This window comes from Triticum aestivum, chromosome 2D, assembly GCF_018294505.1.
Source record: "Triticum aestivum cultivar Chinese Spring chromosome 2D, IWGSC CS RefSeq v2.1, whole genome shotgun sequence".
NCBI classification, from domain to species: domain Eukaryota; kingdom Viridiplantae; phylum Streptophyta; class Magnoliopsida; order Poales; family Poaceae; genus Triticum; species Triticum aestivum.
This window is the reverse complement of record NC_057799.1, coordinates 29,860,673-29,878,268: the sequence shown is the minus strand read 5'-3', so window position 1 is coordinate 29,878,268 and position 17,596 is coordinate 29,860,673. Positions and strand designations below refer to the sequence as shown.

The 17,596-nt window shown below is 41.9% G+C and overlaps 3 protein-coding genes across 3 annotated transcripts; all 3 read left to right on the top strand.

Annotated features, from left to right (window-relative positions):
- Positions 1–2,228: 2,228 nt before the first annotated feature.
- LOC123051267 (ribulose bisphosphate carboxylase small subunit, chloroplastic 2-like) lies at positions 2,229–3,559 on the top strand. The gene is made up of 2 exons (XM_044474102.1): positions 2,229–2,451; positions 2,954–3,559. Exons 1-2 carry the CDS (start codon positions 2,305–2,307, stop codon positions 3,332–3,334), a joined length of 528 nt encoding a protein of 175 aa, XP_044330037.1. The 5' UTR covers positions 2,229–2,304; the 3' UTR covers positions 3,335–3,559.
- Positions 3,560–12,502: 8,943 nt separating this feature from the next.
- LOC123051265 (ribulose bisphosphate carboxylase small subunit, chloroplastic 2-like) lies at positions 12,503–13,982 on the top strand. Its single transcript, XM_044474099.1, has 2 exons — positions 12,503–12,728; positions 13,344–13,982. The coding sequence occupies exons 1-2, from the start codon at positions 12,582–12,584 to the stop codon at positions 13,722–13,724; spliced, it is 528 nt and encodes a 175-aa protein (XP_044330034.1). The 5' UTR covers positions 12,503–12,581; the 3' UTR covers positions 13,725–13,982.
- Positions 13,983–15,742: 1,760 nt separating this feature from the next.
- LOC123051266 (ribulose bisphosphate carboxylase small subunit, chloroplastic 2-like) lies at positions 15,743–17,205 on the top strand. Its single transcript, XM_044474100.1, has 2 exons — positions 15,743–15,966; positions 16,578–17,205. The coding sequence occupies exons 1-2, from the start codon at positions 15,820–15,822 to the stop codon at positions 16,956–16,958; spliced, it is 528 nt and encodes a 175-aa protein (XP_044330035.1). The 5' UTR covers positions 15,743–15,819; the 3' UTR covers positions 16,959–17,205.
- The last annotated feature ends 391 nt before the right edge of the window (positions 17,206–17,596 follow it).

Sequence of the window (17,596 nt, the reverse complement as noted above, 5' to 3'; positions counted from 1 at the left end):
GTCGTGGGGATGATTTCGAAAATAAGAGAGAGGGGTAGGGATGAAGCTTAATCTAGCTAGGCGCAAGTGTGACACATGAGGTTTTTTGAGTTTAGGCCCCTCTTGTAAGAGGTAATGACCATACGTCTCGAGCGCTGGGAACTTTTCTTTCTCTATGTCTGATGATGATTACAAAGGATGCGGATCCCTTGTTACAAATGTAGGGCTTATATAGAGTGTGCCATGTCCCCCGACCTTTGCCATTACAAGGGTTTAAAGTGTCTAATTATTAGATCCACTACAAGAGGTAGCTGATGCAATAAAGTTAGTAACGCTAGTTCTATTGAAGTCTACGATGCCCCAGGCGCCTTCTCGGCATGTTCTACTTCGTGCCTCTGAGTGTTTCACGTATTCAAACAATGATGAACTCCATCCGAATGACCTAGTGTACTTGACCCGTTCGAGTGACTTGGTATCGTCCGAGTGGTTTGTCACATCGGTTGTGTTTGGCAGGTGAGCATCTTGCATTAGGATTCCCATGGATTGTAGCTTGTTCGGTGCTGATGAGCCTACCCCTTCGTAGGTGACCTCATCAGACAGAGGACTGTTATGATCCCTTATACTACCAGAGTGCGACCATTATGTGTTGGTCGGTGTTTCGTCACCTGTGTATCCATGTGTTAGGCCCCAGGTGGATGGGTACACCTCATCAGATAGTGCGCGGTGATCCGTGCAGCCAGGGGAGGAGCCAGGTCAGCAGCAGGCCCCGGGCCGCATTGAAGAACTGCTATTGGATTCGGGCCTGGCATCCTTAGTAATGCTCCAGTCACCAAAGGAGTAGGGCCTCATGCCCCGGGCCCAGGCCCTGGGGGCCTGGGGCTTGTCTCCGCCCCTGCGTGCAGCCAACCTTCTACTTATACTGGCCTGGGGTGCATCTCCATCGCTCATTTGTCGCTCCGCCCCGCATCCCTTCCCCCTTGCTAGTTGCCACCGTTTCTAACGCGGATGGGCACAACGTTATCCTCCCAACCACATGGAGAGAGACACAAACACAAATCTTCGAGTAATTTTCGGGAGCAGTAACCTTTTGGAAATAAAATAAATCAAAATTAGTGGGAGCCTTCACAACCACGGCTAGTTCTTTTTTGCTGTTGTGCCCTCACATGTGGGACCCGATTGCCAAGGAGTGTATACTTTGCAAGTGAGCCTGTCCCGACACTGCCCCGCGCCATGCGGGCATGCCTAGTCAGCAACACATACATATCCGAACGTGGTTTGAACCATATTTGAACAAGAGTGCCATGTACATATAACCAGTTTAACGTATTTTTCAAGTTCGGGCACTAAAGTGAATATCCATGGCAAGTTCAAGCGCCACGGGTACAATTACCGCGACACAAATCTTGGAGGAGTAATTTCTGGGAGCAGTAACTTTCCGGAAACAAAATACTTCCTCTATTCCCTTATATAAGGCCACTATGAAAATTACATTTTGCATCTATACAAGGCCACTATGAAAATTACCTTTTGCATCTATACTTCCTCTATTCAAGCTCGGGTGAAGAAGTGATATGTCCCCTTTTCCTTAGTGAAGAGGGACATGCGCTGGTTTTTTGCATAGGATTATCCTATCTTTTCAGTCCTGTAATGTCAATATTTGCGTGGCTTGTAAGTGAATTTTTATTTTATTAATAAGACACGTATTACTACGCAAAAAAATTCTATACAAGGGCACTAACAATAATCGAGACAAAAATTGATGATGTTTTCTCATACTAGCAACTTGTTTAATACTTGCATGCATGTAGTCATAATGACACTGTGCTACTTTCTTCACATTTCTTCTTCTTTGCATGCATGCATATTAATGACCCCGGTTAACGAGAAGAAAAGTTGGATTTCAAAACAGTCATTGAATTTTACCTTGGTATCTGTAATATGAGTTTGTTGCCTTGTATAAGGGAATGTAGGGAGTAAATCAAAATTGGTGGGAGCCTTAGATGAAAACTACGGTAGATGAGGAGAGAGAGGCGCAGGGGCTAATCTAACGATCCAACAATTATTGTATTGCTTATTAGCCATCGGAGTGATAATAGATTTCGTTTGCCCAGAGGAGCAGTCACACGCAATGCATCGGAGGGCCACCCCTCTTCCGGTTATCCAGAGGGATAAGGCGCCTTGCAACAGGCAAACGACGGCCACCCCTTGGAAATCTTGTTGGAAAGGAGCGGCGCTGCGCATACGGTGATATATATACCGGAGCGGGATGAGGGGTGTAGCCAAGCTAGCTATCGCCTCCCCACCTAGCAATTCACGTACTCCGCCATGGCCCCAGCCGTGATGGCATCGTCCGCCACCACCGTCGCGCCCTTCCAGGGGCTCAAGTCGACCGCGGGCCTCCCCGTCAGCCGCCGCTCCGGCAGCGCCGGCCTCAGCAGCGTCAGCAATGGCGGAAGGATCAGATGCATGCAGGTATGAAAACTAATTACTTCCTCGCTAATTTTAGTTCAAAACTGCAACACTTATTTTGTATCGAACAGAACAGAGCATTATTTTTGCGAGGTAGGACGAACACTAAACTGACATGAATATTCTTGTCCGCACAGTTGATTAATTTATCGGGTATTTCCACTGTACATAGCCAAAGCTATCCTTAATTAGGATGTGTAACCCACATACCAGGCCAAAGTAAACTAAGATAGTGCATCACAATGTATGTAGTCCGTAAGCAGGCTCACATGTGTAGGAATATTTAACTCATAAACCTTGTGAACGGAAATCGATTTTATCGCAATGTGTATTAGATAACATCATTTTTAATGCCCGTACCCTACCCATAAGCAAGAGCTGCTGCCTTTGAGCTTTCTTGCTTGTGGAGCCCCCGGGCAAACCATAAGGAGTAATTTTTGCCTTATGGCCAGGTCTTTCTTTAAGCACCAAGTGTTGATCAATTGTGTTCATTCCATCTATTCAGGTGTGGCCGATTGAGGGCATCAAGAAGTTCGAGACCCTGTCTTACTTGCCACCCCTCTCCACGGAGGCCCTCCTAAAGCAGGTCGACTACCTGATCCGCTCCAAGTGGGTGCCCTGCCTCGAGTTCAGCAAGGTTGGCTTCGTCTTCCGTGAGCACAACAGCTCCCCCGGCTACTACGACGGTCGATACTGGACAATGTGGAAGCTGCCTATGTTCGGGTGCACCGACGCAACGCAGGTGCTCAACGAGGTGGAGGAGGTCAAGAAGGAGTACCCTGACGCCTATGTCCGTGTCATCGGCTTCGACAACATGCGCCAGGTGCAGTGCGTCAGCTTCATTGCCTTCAGGCCACCAGGCTGCGAGGAATCTGGCAAGGCCTAAAGTGCAAGTTGAAGTAACACATATACATGCCATGTTAGTTCACATTTGTCGGCAGCTCTGCTTTCTCGGTTTTACTTCTCGTTCTACTCATATGTGAATATATGAGCATATGTATGTAAGCACCTACCAACGTAGGTCGAGGACGATGCATATGAGAATTACAACACTGGCTATACATACACACATATATTATATGCAATCCGTGAATTATTGTCTTGCCATCAATTGATGGAAATGTTACTTTGTTTGCAGTTGGAAACGCCTATGTCTTGCATTGTTTTCTTCTCATGCATTTTTTGCTCAATCATATGTTGTGTACTATCTAGTGCGAAAATTGTTATGGAATACCAAAGTACTTAAGAATATATTGTGGAGAAACACATAAAAAGATGGTGAGAACCCCTTGAAAACTAGTGGCAACACAGTAGGAAATTGACGAGAACCAGATGATAAAATGCCAAAATCCAAATTAAAAACTAGGAAAAAGGACAAGCAAAAGGTGTCAAAACAAGACAAGGACAAACCTACCATAGTGCACTTGTCTTGTGAGCCATATTCCAACATCGATTCATCAAAGACATGTCACCTTTTCTAACCATTTTACACCGCAATTAGATACTTTTTCTTGCAGTATTACAGAAATTCCAGTAAACCAGAGAACGTGTAGAGGGACACAAATATGTGCAAATTACATACCCAATTGACGAGTCCCAAGATATCTTCTACTAGTAAAGTTTTGGCCTTCTACGAAGAATTATCTGTGATGTTTTGTGTTTGTGTCATAAACATAGGTCCTTCCATGACGAAAATATCAATTTTGCTATAAAACCTACCTAGGAGGCAAAAACCCTATATGTTTCATGACAAAATTCATATTCAGGCAAAAACCCTATTGTTGTTTCAGTACCTACCAAAATTACTAAAATTCTTTAATTTCGGTTTGCATTTGGCCAAAAGACCAAAATATTCACTTGAAATTCAAAAACATATTTGAAAATATCTTGAAAAATATTTGATTTCACGTGTACAACTGAAATGACTGAAATATTCTGAACGAAAGGTAAATATTTTCGTGTCTATTGAATTCCTGAAATTCAGTGAAATCAAAGACATCTCACTGAAAGTGAAAACCATGATGCCACCACAACTAGCCCTTCCGTGAATGCGCGTAACAGGTGGGGTGAGCCCAACACATTTAGTTCCATGGCAGTGGGCTGCTATACTATGTGGGGCTACCATTCTCAGTTAAATGGCACGCCAAAGTTTGGAAAGGAATATAGCGCGTGGTCGGAACCTGATTTCTTGTGCGGAGCGCTTCACCCGTCCAACGCGCGCGTGCAAAGGAGAGTTTTCGGATTGTGAGACCAATATGTAAGACTTTTTATTAGATTAGAAAAAATGATGATACCACATCGTCATAGGAAAGGCCACATCTAATACCACGATGGAGCCATATCATCACTTTAAATGACGAAATAACTAGCGTATCATATAATGAAACATAATACTATGGATGACTTTCCTTCATGAATTTTAGTCTTGGCATGGTTTAGTTTCATGGAAAAGAATTTATTTATAATGAATGCGGTAGCCTTAGATTTGGATAGTCAATGGTGATCTTAATATTACAGTTTGGGGGTCTTCCCGTGGCATTCATTTTGATTTTCCAATGACAAAATTATACATTTCATTTGGTGTCTGCTATTTTTTCACCAAGTAGTCTTGAGAAAAATGTATTTATACTGAAAGATGTATCACTTATAGAGATTATTTATAAACTAAACACTGATTTGATATCAAGTTCAATTCAACAATATAAGTGTTCCTACAAAATTCGGATCAATGTTGTTGTGGATCCAATTGGAATGGAAAACTGAAAGTAGTGCCGCTAGAGAATGACCTGGAGTTTTAGAACTTTCTAGTTATCATTTACAAGAAAACCAATTTTGCATGCCAGAATGCTCTCATAAAAGTAGTGTTTTTCTTGAAAGATGGTCAATTTTTCTACGAAACTTCTTGTTTTTCATGGGCAGATATATGCACATCACACTCTTCTGAAAACATGAATGTTTCATTAAAGTTAATTCTAAAGCTCTATTGACAGGAAAATGTACCTTCTACATGTTCTTTATGCTTCTTCCATATATTGTGTTGGTGTTTAATTAGGAAGGATTTTATTCATTGCTATGAACTAGGTGCGGGCAATTATTATTATTCCCTTTTTATTGAACTTATACCTTTTCAGATATGGTTCTTGCAAACACTTGTTTTTACGATGTGGTTTAGAAGCACAGTTGTGCAAAAATTTACATTATGCAACTCTAGCTATGATTTATCAATGTACCTCCTCCATATATTGCTTGCATCTAAATTATTCAAAAATAATAATATTGTTCTTATATCTTTTTCTTGCATTTCACTTCACATGTAATAGTTACATAGTTAGAAGGGATTCCATAACACTTTCTTAAGATTATTCGGTTATGTTTGATGACCTAAAACAATCATTATAAAATAAATTAAATTGATGCCATAAAACTTATTTATATCACTGAATTCTCTTTGAGAACCCAATGCTTATGCACCCAACACAACCAGCCATATCTAAAGCCAACTCAATATAGTTTGTACTACGTGCTGAATTCTTTGAAATTTGTGTCAATCACTAGTTTGTGATTAACTTTAGTTTTAAAATAGATTTTTGAGTGATTCTTTTTCCTGCTGTTTAATATTAGTGTGTTTTATCAGTATGTTCAATTTGATAATCTTTAGGATATTTTAAATAGGTATTTTAATCAAAAACATATCCGGTTTAGCTCCTTTAGTTTTATACCTTTTCATTTGTTTTAATTGTTTTAGTTTATGTTTTCGTGTTATTCTTTTGCCAAATTATATTATGTGTCTGTTAGTCAACATGAGGAGTTTTAATTTTCATTTTGAAGAAATTATTTGACAGATACAACTTTACAGATTGAAATTAATTCTTGAAATATTTACAAAGGAAATATTCACCATAAATCCAAGAAAATGGTAGCATGTCACTAATACTATATTTGATGATCTTTATAAGTATCATGTCTTGGAGAATAAGATAACATCATCAAATTCCCTCAAATCCATCTCTGTACATTTTCTAGTTTGAGCAACTTTACATTGCTAAACATGTCTGAATGAGCTCAAACTTGGTACAATTGCTAAAATGGTCTAAATATTCATCTAGGCCAAGTGGTGCATCAAGGAGAATAAATTAGATTGGTCAAAGTATGCCAAAACCAATTCTGCCCATTTCTAGGGTTTGACAAAGTTACATCGCAACTTTCTCCCATTGATCTCAAATTTTTACCACATTGCCAGATGGTCATGAGCATCACCCCCATCAAATGGCACAAGTTGGAGAACAAGTTAACTTGATCAAAGCTTGTCAAAACCATTTAGTCCCGGTGCTAGGGTTTGAAATATTTACATTGCCAAGTTTCTTTAAATGAGCTACAAATTTGCACCCTAGCTCAAATGGATACCAAGGTCATTCTTATTAAATTCCAAAGCCATTGGATTACTCTAAGTACCTCTATTCATCATCAAACACCTTCTGCCAAAATCTTGCGGTCAATGATTGGGGTACCAAATGGATTCTCCTTTAGCTCAAATTTTTACTAGAGCTCACCCTAGTCATATTCTACCTCCAGTAACTCTCTCTCTTCCATAGCTTAATAATTGCATTGATTAACTCCTCTGTATAATTTAAATACTAATAGGACATGAATAATTGAAAATTCATAACTTATTAAATAATTATTCCAAAATCATGTTTCAAATGCCAAAATGCCCTAGCTTTTTGGTTGGATTCTGATGCTCCGGAGTCCACCTAGGAACACCCAAAACACATATATACCCTAACTCTTACAAAGATTCCCTCCGGTTTGTCCGAAGTGAGACTTTACAAATATAAGTCCGGAAATTCACTAGAGAGAAAGTGATGACGGTGAAGCCGGTTACATCCTAGAGTGGGATCTTGGGGTATAAATTTTTTTCTTCACGTGTGTCCCTTGCTTATGATTGCGCCGTAACCATGGAGAATCTTCATCATTTAACATGATGCTTGGGCCAGTCTTCACTGTGAAGGGAGGAATTTCATCAAACTTTTCATAATCTTCTGACATGTTTGTCTTGTCCTCCACTCCCACGATGTTTCTTTTCCCTGAAAGAACTATGTGGCTCTTTTGCTCATCGTATGATGTATTCACTTCCTTATCTTTTCTTTTTCTCGGTTTGGTAGATATGTCCTTCACATAGAAAACCTGTGCCACAAAATTGGCTAGGACGAATGGTTCGTTTGTGTACCCAAGATTGTTGAGATCCACTGTTGTCATTCCATACTGCGGGTCTACCTTTACCTCGCCTCCTGTCAGATTGACCCATTTGCACCGAAACAAAGGGACCTTAAAAGAAGGTCCATAGTCAATTTCCCATATCTCCTCTATGTAACCATAATATGTGTCCTTTTTCCTATTGTTGTTTGTTGCATCAAAGCGGACACCACTATTTGGTTGGTGCTCGTTTTATCTTGGGCGATCGTGTAAAATGTATTCCCATTTATCCCGTACCCTTTGAAAGTCAATATAGTCGAAGATGTTGACTTGGCCAGCAAGTACATCTCATCTCCAATAGTGGTGTTATTCATGAGATGTGTTTGCAACCAATAGCCGAAAGTTGCCATGTGTGTACGTTTAATCCAGGGGTCAGACTGCTCCGGGTTCTTGGAGCGTACAATATCCATGTGTTCCTCGATATACGGAGCCATCAAGGTAGAATTTTGTAGAACTATGTAGAGCGCTTGAGTGAAAGAATGCCCGTCCATACTTATTACTGAATCCTTTCCTAGCGTGCCTTTTCCACTCAGTCTCCCCTCATGTCGCGATTGAGAAACACCAATCGGCTTAAGGTCAGGAATAAAGTTAACACAAAACTCAATAACCTCCTTTGTTTCATGGCCCTTGGAGACGCTTCCTTCTGGCCTAGCATGGTTATGAACATAATTTTTTAAGACTCCCATGAACATCTCAAAGGGAACATATTGTGTAGAAATACAGGACCCAGAATGGTAATCTCTTCGACTAGGTGAACTAGGACGTGCGTCATAATATTGAAGAAGGATGGTGGGAACACCAACTCAAAACTAACAAGACATTGGACCAAATCATTCTGTAACCTTGGTATGATTTCTGGATCGATTATCTTCCGAGAAATTGCATTGAGGAATGCACATACTTCACAATGGCTAATCGAACATTTTCCGGTAGAAGCTCCCTCAATGCAACCGAAAGTAATTGCATCATAATCATGTGGCAGTCATGAGACTTTAGGTTTTGGAATTTTTTCTCTGCCATATTTATTGTTCCCTTTATATTCGAAGAGAAGCCAGACGGGACCTTCATACTGCTCAGGCATTCAAAATAGATTTCCTTCTCTTCTTTGGTAAGAGTGTAGCTGGCAGGACCTTGATACTGCTTTGGATGCATGCCTTCTTTTTCGTTCATACGTTGCAGGTCCTCCCATGCCTCCGGTGTATCTTTTATCTTCTGGTTCACGCAAAGATTCTTCGTCACGTGAATCACGTCGATTGCAGAGCGGACCTCTAGGACTTTCCAGTAGGGTAGGTCCCAAAATATAGATTTCTTCTTCCACATGGGTGTGTGTCCGTTAGCGTCATTCGAAACAGATTGTCCGCCATGACCCTTTCCAAAGATTACTTTTAAATCCTTGACGATATCAAATATATCATCACCAGTACGGTGGTCAGGCTTCTTCTGGTGATCCGCCTCACCTTTGAAATGCTTGCCTTTCTTTCTTAAGAGATGCCCGATCAGAAGAAATCGACGATGTCCCAGGTACACATTCTTCTTACATTTATCCAAATATATACTTCCAGTCTCATCTAAACAGTGCATGCATACATTGTATCCCTTGTTTGTCTGTCCTGAAAGGTTACTAAAAGCATGCCAATCATTGATCATTACAAACAACAACGCTCGTAGGTCAAATTCCTCCTGTTTGTGCTCATCCCACACACGTACATCTTTTATATCCCACAACTGTAAAAGTTCTTCAACTAATGGCCTTAGGTACACATCAATGTCGTTGCCGGGTTGCTTAGGGCCTTGGATGAGAACTAACATCATAATGAACATCCGCTTCATGCACAATCGAGGAGGAAGGTTATAGATACATAGAGTCACATGCCAGGTGCTATGACTACTGCTCTACTCCCCAAAAGGATTGGTGCCATCTGTACTTATACTAAACCATAAGTTCCTTGTGTCATCTGCAAACTCCATCCACTTTCTCTCAATTTTTCTCCACTGCAACCTATCAACGGGTACTCTCAACATCCCGTCTTTCTTACGGTCTTCTTTGTGCCATCGCAACAACTTTGCATGCTCTTTGTTTAGGGTCATCATGGCTAATCTTATAGCGCAATGCACCACATACCAGGCATGCATTCAAATTCTCATAGTCCTCACCGCGGTAGAGGATGCAGTCATTAGGGCATGCATGTATCTTCTGCACCTCTAATCCTAGAGGGTAGACAACCCTCTTTGCTCCGTACGTACTGTCAGGCAATTCGTTATCCTTTGGTAGCATCTTCTTTAACATTTTCAACAACTTTTCGAATACCTTGCAAGATACACCATTTTCTGCCTTCCATTGCAGCAATTCCAGTGTGGTATGCAACTTTTTCTTGTCATCTTCACAATTTGGGTATACCAATTTTTTGTGATCCTCTAACATGCGCTCCAACTTCAACCTCTCCTTTTCACTTTCGTAGTTTCTCTTTGCATCAGCAATGGCCCGACCAAGATCATCAGCGGGCACATCTGATGCCTCTTCTTCAGCTTCCCCCATACCATCACATTCAGGGAACCTAGGATAGTTGTCATCATCCTCTTCTTCTTCATTGTCTTCCATTATAACTCCTCTTTCTCCGTGCTTGGTCCAACAGTTATAGCCAGACATGAATCTGGACTGAAGTAGGTGGCTGTGAAGGATTTTTGAGGTAGAGTAATCCCTATCATTCTTACAGACACCACATGGACAACACATAAAACCATTCCGCTTGTTTGCCTCAGCCACACGCAGAAAACTATGCACGCCATTAATGAACTCACGAGAGCGTTGGTCATCATACATCCATTGCCGACTCATCTTCATTACACAACATCGAAGTGACCAAATTAATACAAGTTCATACATAAAGTTCATACATACTTCTCATAAAACGACATACAACTATCTAGCTAAAGCATTTAAATGCAACAACAAATGCGATCAAAATCGCAACTAAGGTAATAATTGATCCGACAACATAATGATACCAAGGCTCTTTATTAACGACATATTTTCTAATCTTTTTAATCTTCAAGCGCATTGCATCCATCTTGATCTTGTGATCATCGATGACATCAACAATATACAACTCCAATTTCATCTTCTCTTCTTTAATTCTTTTCAAGTTTTGTTTCAAATAATCGTTTTCTTTTTAAACTAAATTTAACTTCTTAACAAGAGGGTCGGTTGCAATTTACAGTTCACATACCTCCTAGATAAAAATATATATGTCAACTTGATGGGCATAATTGTCATAAACACGAAATAAAATAAATAGTTATAAAAGATAATATACCACATCCGAATCATAAACCGGACGAGGGCCGACGGGGACGGATATCAAAACCATGACACTATATATAACAAACAATCATACAAGTAAGAAAATTATACAAGTAACTATCTAAATCATACAAATAAGATTTTTTTTTACAAAAAGGATAAGAACAAGAGGCTCACCAAGGTGGTGCTGGTGACGGGATGGCGCGGGCGATCGACGACGGTGAGTAAGGGGACGGGAAGGCACTAAGTAAACCACACCTACACCATATGCAAACTAAGAAGTTAATTTGAGCTCAAATTGCATATAAATCAAATAATCTCCCACATAATTACTCCGAAACTAAACCCACAAATCACAATACTTATAGAGCATGAAACGAGCTAAACTAGCAATGAAAGATGAAAGGATGAAGTTGCTAACCTTTTAGAACCCTTGGATAGATGGGGTGCCTGAAATCTTGACAAATCTTGGCAAAAATGGAGGATGAGCTGGAGCTAGGGGAAGGAAACAGAGAGGAGAGGAAGGATAAAGCTTGGACTCGGGCTGAACGAAACATCTATATATAGGGATATCTTTAGTCTCGGTTGGTGATACCAATCGGGACTAAAAGGGCTCGCGGGGGCCCCAGCCTGCTGTGCCTCCCGTCCGCTCCTAGCCGTTGGAACCGAGACTAATGCTCACATTGTTCCGGGTCCATACCCGGCCGGAACTAATTCTCCGGATCAAAGGTATGTTTTCTACTAGTGAGCCTTGACAACCATGGCTAGTTTTTTTTGCTGTTGTGCCCTGACAGCAGTGGCGGATCCAGAACCCAGGCCGGGGGGCCTGGGCCCTGGGTGTGAGGACTGCACACTGCGTTCAGTATAGCATGATGGGCACTGTAGCATCACTGTAGGCGCACTGTAGCCAGCTTAGGGCCCGGGGCTAAGCCCAATCCTGTGTCCACCCCTGTCTGACAGGTGGGACCCGATTGTCATAGAGTGTATACTTTGCAAGTGAGCTTGTCCCGACACTGCAAGTGGGCCCCGCGCCATGCTGGCATGCCTAGTCAACAACACATACGTATCCGAACATGGTTTGAACCATATTTGAACAAAAGTGCCATGTACTATTACCAGTTCGACGAATTTTGAAGTTCAGACATTAAAGTGAACATCGATGGCAAGTTCAAGCGCCACCGGTGCAATTACCTCGACACAAATATTTGAGGAGTAATTTCCAGGAGCAGTAACTTTCTGGAAACAAAGTAAATCAAAAAATTAGTGGGAGCCTTAGATGAAAACTACGGCAGATTATGGGAGAGAGAGGCAGGTGCTAATCTAACGATCCAAAAATTATTGTATTGTTTGTACAGCAGTCACACGCACGCAATGCATCGGAGGGCCACCCCTCTTCCGCTGATCCAGAGGGATAAGGCGCCTTGCAACAGGCAAACGACGACGACCCCTTGGAAATCTTGTTGGGAAGGAGCGGCGCTGCGCATATGGTGATATATACTGGAGCGTCATGAGGAGGGCTCAAGTCAAGTGTGGCCTAGCTAGCTATCGCTTCCCCACCTAGCAATTTACGTACTCCGCCATGGCCCCAGCCGTGATGGCTTCTTCCGCCACCACCGTCGCGCCCTTCCAGGGGCTCAAGTCGACCGCGGGCCTCCCCGTCAGCCGCCGCTCCGGCAGCGCCGGCCTCAGCAGCGTCAGCAATGGCGGAAGGATCAGATGCATGCAGGTACGAAAACTAATTATTATTTTTGCGATGGATGGCGTGGTCAAGGCACATCATCGTATTTGTAGGTGTAACAATTTTGTCCATCTCGAAGATGGCTTTGATTTAAAATCGTATTTCTTATGTTAAACTCTGTTGAATAATATAATAAAAATGACAGTGTGCATCGCTTGATGCAGAGGCTGAGGATATGCTCTTTTTTGAATTTTTTTGGCGAAGGATTACGGACACTAAGCTGTCAAGAATGTTTTTGTCGGCACAATTGATTAATTTATCGGGTATTTCCACTGCACATAGGCAAAGCTATCCTTAGGACGTGTAACCCACATACCAGGCCAAACTAAACCTCACAATGTAGTCCGTAAGCAGGTTCACATGTGTAGGAATATTTAACTCATAAACTTTGTGAATGGAATCGTTTTTATTGCAATGTGTACTAGATAATATCATTTTTAATGCCCGTACACTACCCATAAGCAAGAGCTGCCCTTGAGCTTTCTTGCTTGTGGAGACCCCCCGCAATGTATGGACAGACCATCAGGAGTAATTTTTGCCTTATGGCTAGGTCTTTCTTAAAGCACTAAGTGTTGATCAATTGTGTTCATTCCATCTATTCAGGTGTGGCCAATTGAGGGCATCAAGAAGTTCGAGACCCTGTCTTACTTGCCTCCCCTCTCCACGGAGGCCCTCCTGAAGCAGGTCGACTACTTGATCCGCTCCAAGTGGGTGCCCTGCCTCGAGTTCAGCAAGGTTGGCTTCGTCTTCCGTGAGCACAACAGCTCCCCCGGGTACTATGACGGTCGATACTGGACAATGTGGAAACTGCCTATGTTCGGTTGCACCGACGCCACACAGGTGCTCAATGAGGTGGAGGAGGTTAAGAAGGAGTACCCTGATGCATATGTCCGCGTCATCGGCTTCGACAACATGCGCCAGGTGCAATGCGTCAGCTTCATTGCCTTCAGGCCACCAGGCTGCGAGGAATCCGGCAAGGCCTAAAGTGCAAGTTGAAGTAACTGATATACATGTCATGTTAGTCACATTTGTCGGCGGCTCTGCTTTCTCAGTTTTACTTCTCGTTCTACTCATATGTGAATATACGAGCATATGTATGTAAGCACCTACCAATGTAGGTCGAGGAGGATGCATATGAGAATTATAGCACCGGCTATACATATACATATATATTATATGCAATCAACGGATTAGTGTCTTGCCATCAATCGATGGAAAGGTTACTTTCTTTGCAGCCGGAAATGCCTATGTCTTCCATTGTTTTCTTCTCATGCATTTCTTGCTCAATCATATGTTGTGTATTGTCTAATACGGAAATTGTTATGGAATACCGAAGTACTTCAAAAAATACTGTGGAGAAACACATAAAAGATGGTGAGACCCCCTTGAAAACTAATGGCAAAACAATAGGGAATTGACGAGAAACAGATAATAAAAAAACAAAAATAATAATAAAAAACTAGAAAAAGGACAAACAAAGGTGTCGTAACAAGACAAGGACAAACTACCATAATGCACTTGTCATGTGAGCCATATTCCTGCATCGATTCATCAAAGACATGTCACTTTTTCTAACCATTTTACACTGCAATTAGATACTTTTTTTTGCAGTATTACAGAAATTCCAATAAACCAAAGAACGTGTTGAGGGCACAAATATGTGCAAATTACATATCCAATTGATGAGCCCCAAGATACCTTGTACTAGTAATATTTTGGCCTTCTACGATGAACGTCCTTCCATGACGAAACTATCAATTTTGTCATAAAACCTGCCTAAGAGGCAGAAACCCTATATGTCTCATGAGAAAATCCATATTCAGTCATAACATTACGAAACAATTAGTTGCAAACAACAGTAGCCCATTACATTGTGGAGGTACACGCACGCCAGGCTAAAATTATATTAACTTGAATTATTTTTTGGGTGCTAAATCGCACGCGCTTCCGCGTGGTTGATTTCCGACTCGCTGTCCACATCCCTATTAGGAAAGTGTGCAGTGATATTTCCGTTCCCTTGGATTATTCATTATTGTAGGGAAACTAGCCCCCACCTGAAATTTAGTGGGAGATTATATATTGATCACGGGGTGGGCCTGCATGCCATGGCACCCATGTTTTTTCATTTGAGTACCTACCAAAATTACTAAGTTCCAGTAGTGTCAATTCGCATTTTGACCAAAAGACCAAAATATTCACCCGAAAGTGAAAAAATATATGAAAATATTTTGAAAAATATTTGAATTTATGTGTAGAATTGAAATGACTGATATATTTTGGCCGAAAGGTAAATATTTCGTTGTCTACTGAAATTTGGTGTAATTCAAAGATATATCAGTAAAAGTGAAAACCATGATGCCACCACAACTAGCCCTTCCGCGAATGCGCGTATCAGGTGGGGTGGGCCCAACACATTTAATTCCATGGCAATGGGCTGCTATACCATATGGGGCCACCATTCTTAATTAAACGACATGTGAAAATTATGAAAGGAATATAGCGCGCGGCCGGAACCTGACTTATTGTGCGGAGCGCTTCACCTACCCAACGCGCGCGTGCGAATGAGAATTTTCAGATTGTGAGACCTATATGAAGAAGTTTTACTAAATTAGAAAAAAAATGAAGATACCACATCCTATAGGAAAATGCCACGTCTAATACCATGGTGGAGCCATATCAACACTTTAAATGAAGAAATAATTACCGTCTCATATAATGAAACATACGAGTATGGATGACTTCCCTTCATGAATTTTAGTGTTGGCGTGGTTTAGTTTCACGCCAAAGAATTTGTTCATTACGAATGCAGTGACCTTAGAATTGGATGATCAATGGTGATCTATATGACGTTTTGGGGTCTTTCCGTGGCATTCATTTTGATTTTGCACCCCTCTTCCGCTGATCCAGAGGGATAAGGCGCCTTGCAGCAAGCAAACGACGACCACCCCTTCGAAATCTCGTTTGAAAGGAGCGGCGCTGCGCATATGCTGATATATACTGGAGCGGCATGAGGAGGGCTCAAGTCAAGTGTGGCCTAGCTAGCTATCGCCTCCCCACCTAGCAATTCACGTACTCCACCATGGCCCCAGCCGTGATGGCGTCTTCCGCCACCACCGTCGCGCCCTTCCAGGGGCTTAAGTCGACCGCCGGCCTTCCCATCAGCCGCCGCTCCGGCAGCGCCGGCCTCAGCAGCGTCAGCAATGGCGGAAGGATCAGATGCATGCAGGTATGAAAGCTGAATATTGTTTTTGCGAAGGATGATGCGGTTAAGGCACATCATCGTACTTGTAGGTGTAGCGATTTTGTTCGTCTCGAAGATGGCTTTGGTTTAAAATCGTATTTGTTTTGTTAGACTCTGTTGAATAATATAATAAAAATGACAGTGTGCATATCACTTGATGCAGAGGCTAGAGTTATCCTCCTTTTTGATTTTTTTTAGCGAAGGATGACGGACACTAAGCTGGCATGAATGTTTTTGTCGCCACAATTGATTAATTTATCGGGTATTTCACTGCACATAGGCAAAGCTATCCTTAGGACGCCCACATGCCAGGCCAAACTGTGCTTCACAATGTAGTCCGTAAGCAGGTTCACATGTGTAGGAATATTTAACTCATAAACTTTGTGAATGGAAATCGATTTTATTCCAATGTGTACTAGATAATATTAATTTTAATGCCCATACACTACCGATAAGAAAGAGGTGCCCTTGTGCTTTCTTGCGTGTGGAGACCCCCCACAAATGTATGGACATAAGGAGCAATTTTTGCCTTATTATGGCTAGGTCTTTGTTTAAGCACTAAGTGTTGATCAATTGTGTTAATTCCATCTATTCAGGTGTGGCCGATTGAGGGCATCAAGAAGTTCGAGACCCTGTCTTACTTGCCACCCCTCTCCACGGAGGCCCTCCTTAAGCAGGTCGACTACCTGATCCGCTCCAAGTGGGTGCCCTGCCTCGAGTTTAGCAAGGTTGGCTTCGTCTTCCGTGAGCACAACAGCTCCCCCGGGTACTACGACGGTCGATACTGGACAATGTGGAAGCTGCCTATGTTCGGGTGCACTGACGCCACGCAGGTGCTCAATGAGGTGGAGGAGGTCAAGAAGGAGTACCCTGACGCCTATGTCCGCGTCATTGGCTTCGACAACATGCGCCAGGTGCAGTGCGTCAGCTTCATTGCCTTCAGGCCACCAGGCTGCGAGGAATCCGGCAAGGCCTAAAGTGCAAGTCCGATATACATGCCATGTTAGTTCACATTTGTCAGCAGCTCTGCTTTCTCGGTTTTATTTCTGGTTCTACTCATATGTGAATATATGAGCATATGTAAGCACCTACCAACGTAGGCCGAGGAGGATGCATGTCAGAATTATAGCACCGGCTACACATACACATATATATTATATGCAATCCGCGGATTATTGTCTTGCCATCAATTGATGGAAAAGAAACTTTGTTTGCAACTGGAAATGCCTATGCCTTGCAATGTTTTATTCTCTTACATTTTTTGCTCAATCATATGATGTGTATTATCTAATGCGAAAATTCTTATGGAATACCAAAGTACGTCAAAAAATACTGTGGGAAACACATAAAGAGATGGTGTGACCCCATTGAAAACTAGTGGCAAAACAGTAGGACATTGATGAGAACCAGATAATAATAAAAAGCCAAAAACTAAAATTTAAAAACTAGAAAAAGGACAAACAACAGGTGTCAAAACAAGACAAGGACAAAATACCATAGTGCACTTGTCTTGTGAGGCATATTCCATCATCGATTCATCAAAGACATGTCACTTTTTCTAACCATTTTACACCGCAATTAGATACTATTTTTTTACAGTATTGCAGCAATTCCA

Coding starts and splice junctions, on each gene's coding strand:
- LOC123051266 (XM_044474100.1), top strand. CDS start 15,820: ATGGCCCCAGCCGTGATGGCGTCTTCCGCCACCACCGTCGCGCCCTTC. Junction 15,967..16,577: donor GAAGGATCAGATGCATGCAG/GTATGAAAGCTG, acceptor CCATCTATTCAG/GTGTGGCCGATTGAGGGCAT.
- LOC123051265 (XM_044474099.1), top strand. CDS start 12,582: ATGGCCCCAGCCGTGATGGCTTCTTCCGCCACCACCGTCGCGCCCTTC. Junction 12,729..13,343: donor GAAGGATCAGATGCATGCAG/GTACGAAAACTA, acceptor CCATCTATTCAG/GTGTGGCCAATTGAGGGCAT.
- LOC123051267 (XM_044474102.1), top strand. CDS start 2,305: ATGGCCCCAGCCGTGATGGCATCGTCCGCCACCACCGTCGCGCCCTTC. Junction 2,452..2,953: donor GAAGGATCAGATGCATGCAG/GTATGAAAACTA, acceptor CCATCTATTCAG/GTGTGGCCGATTGAGGGCAT.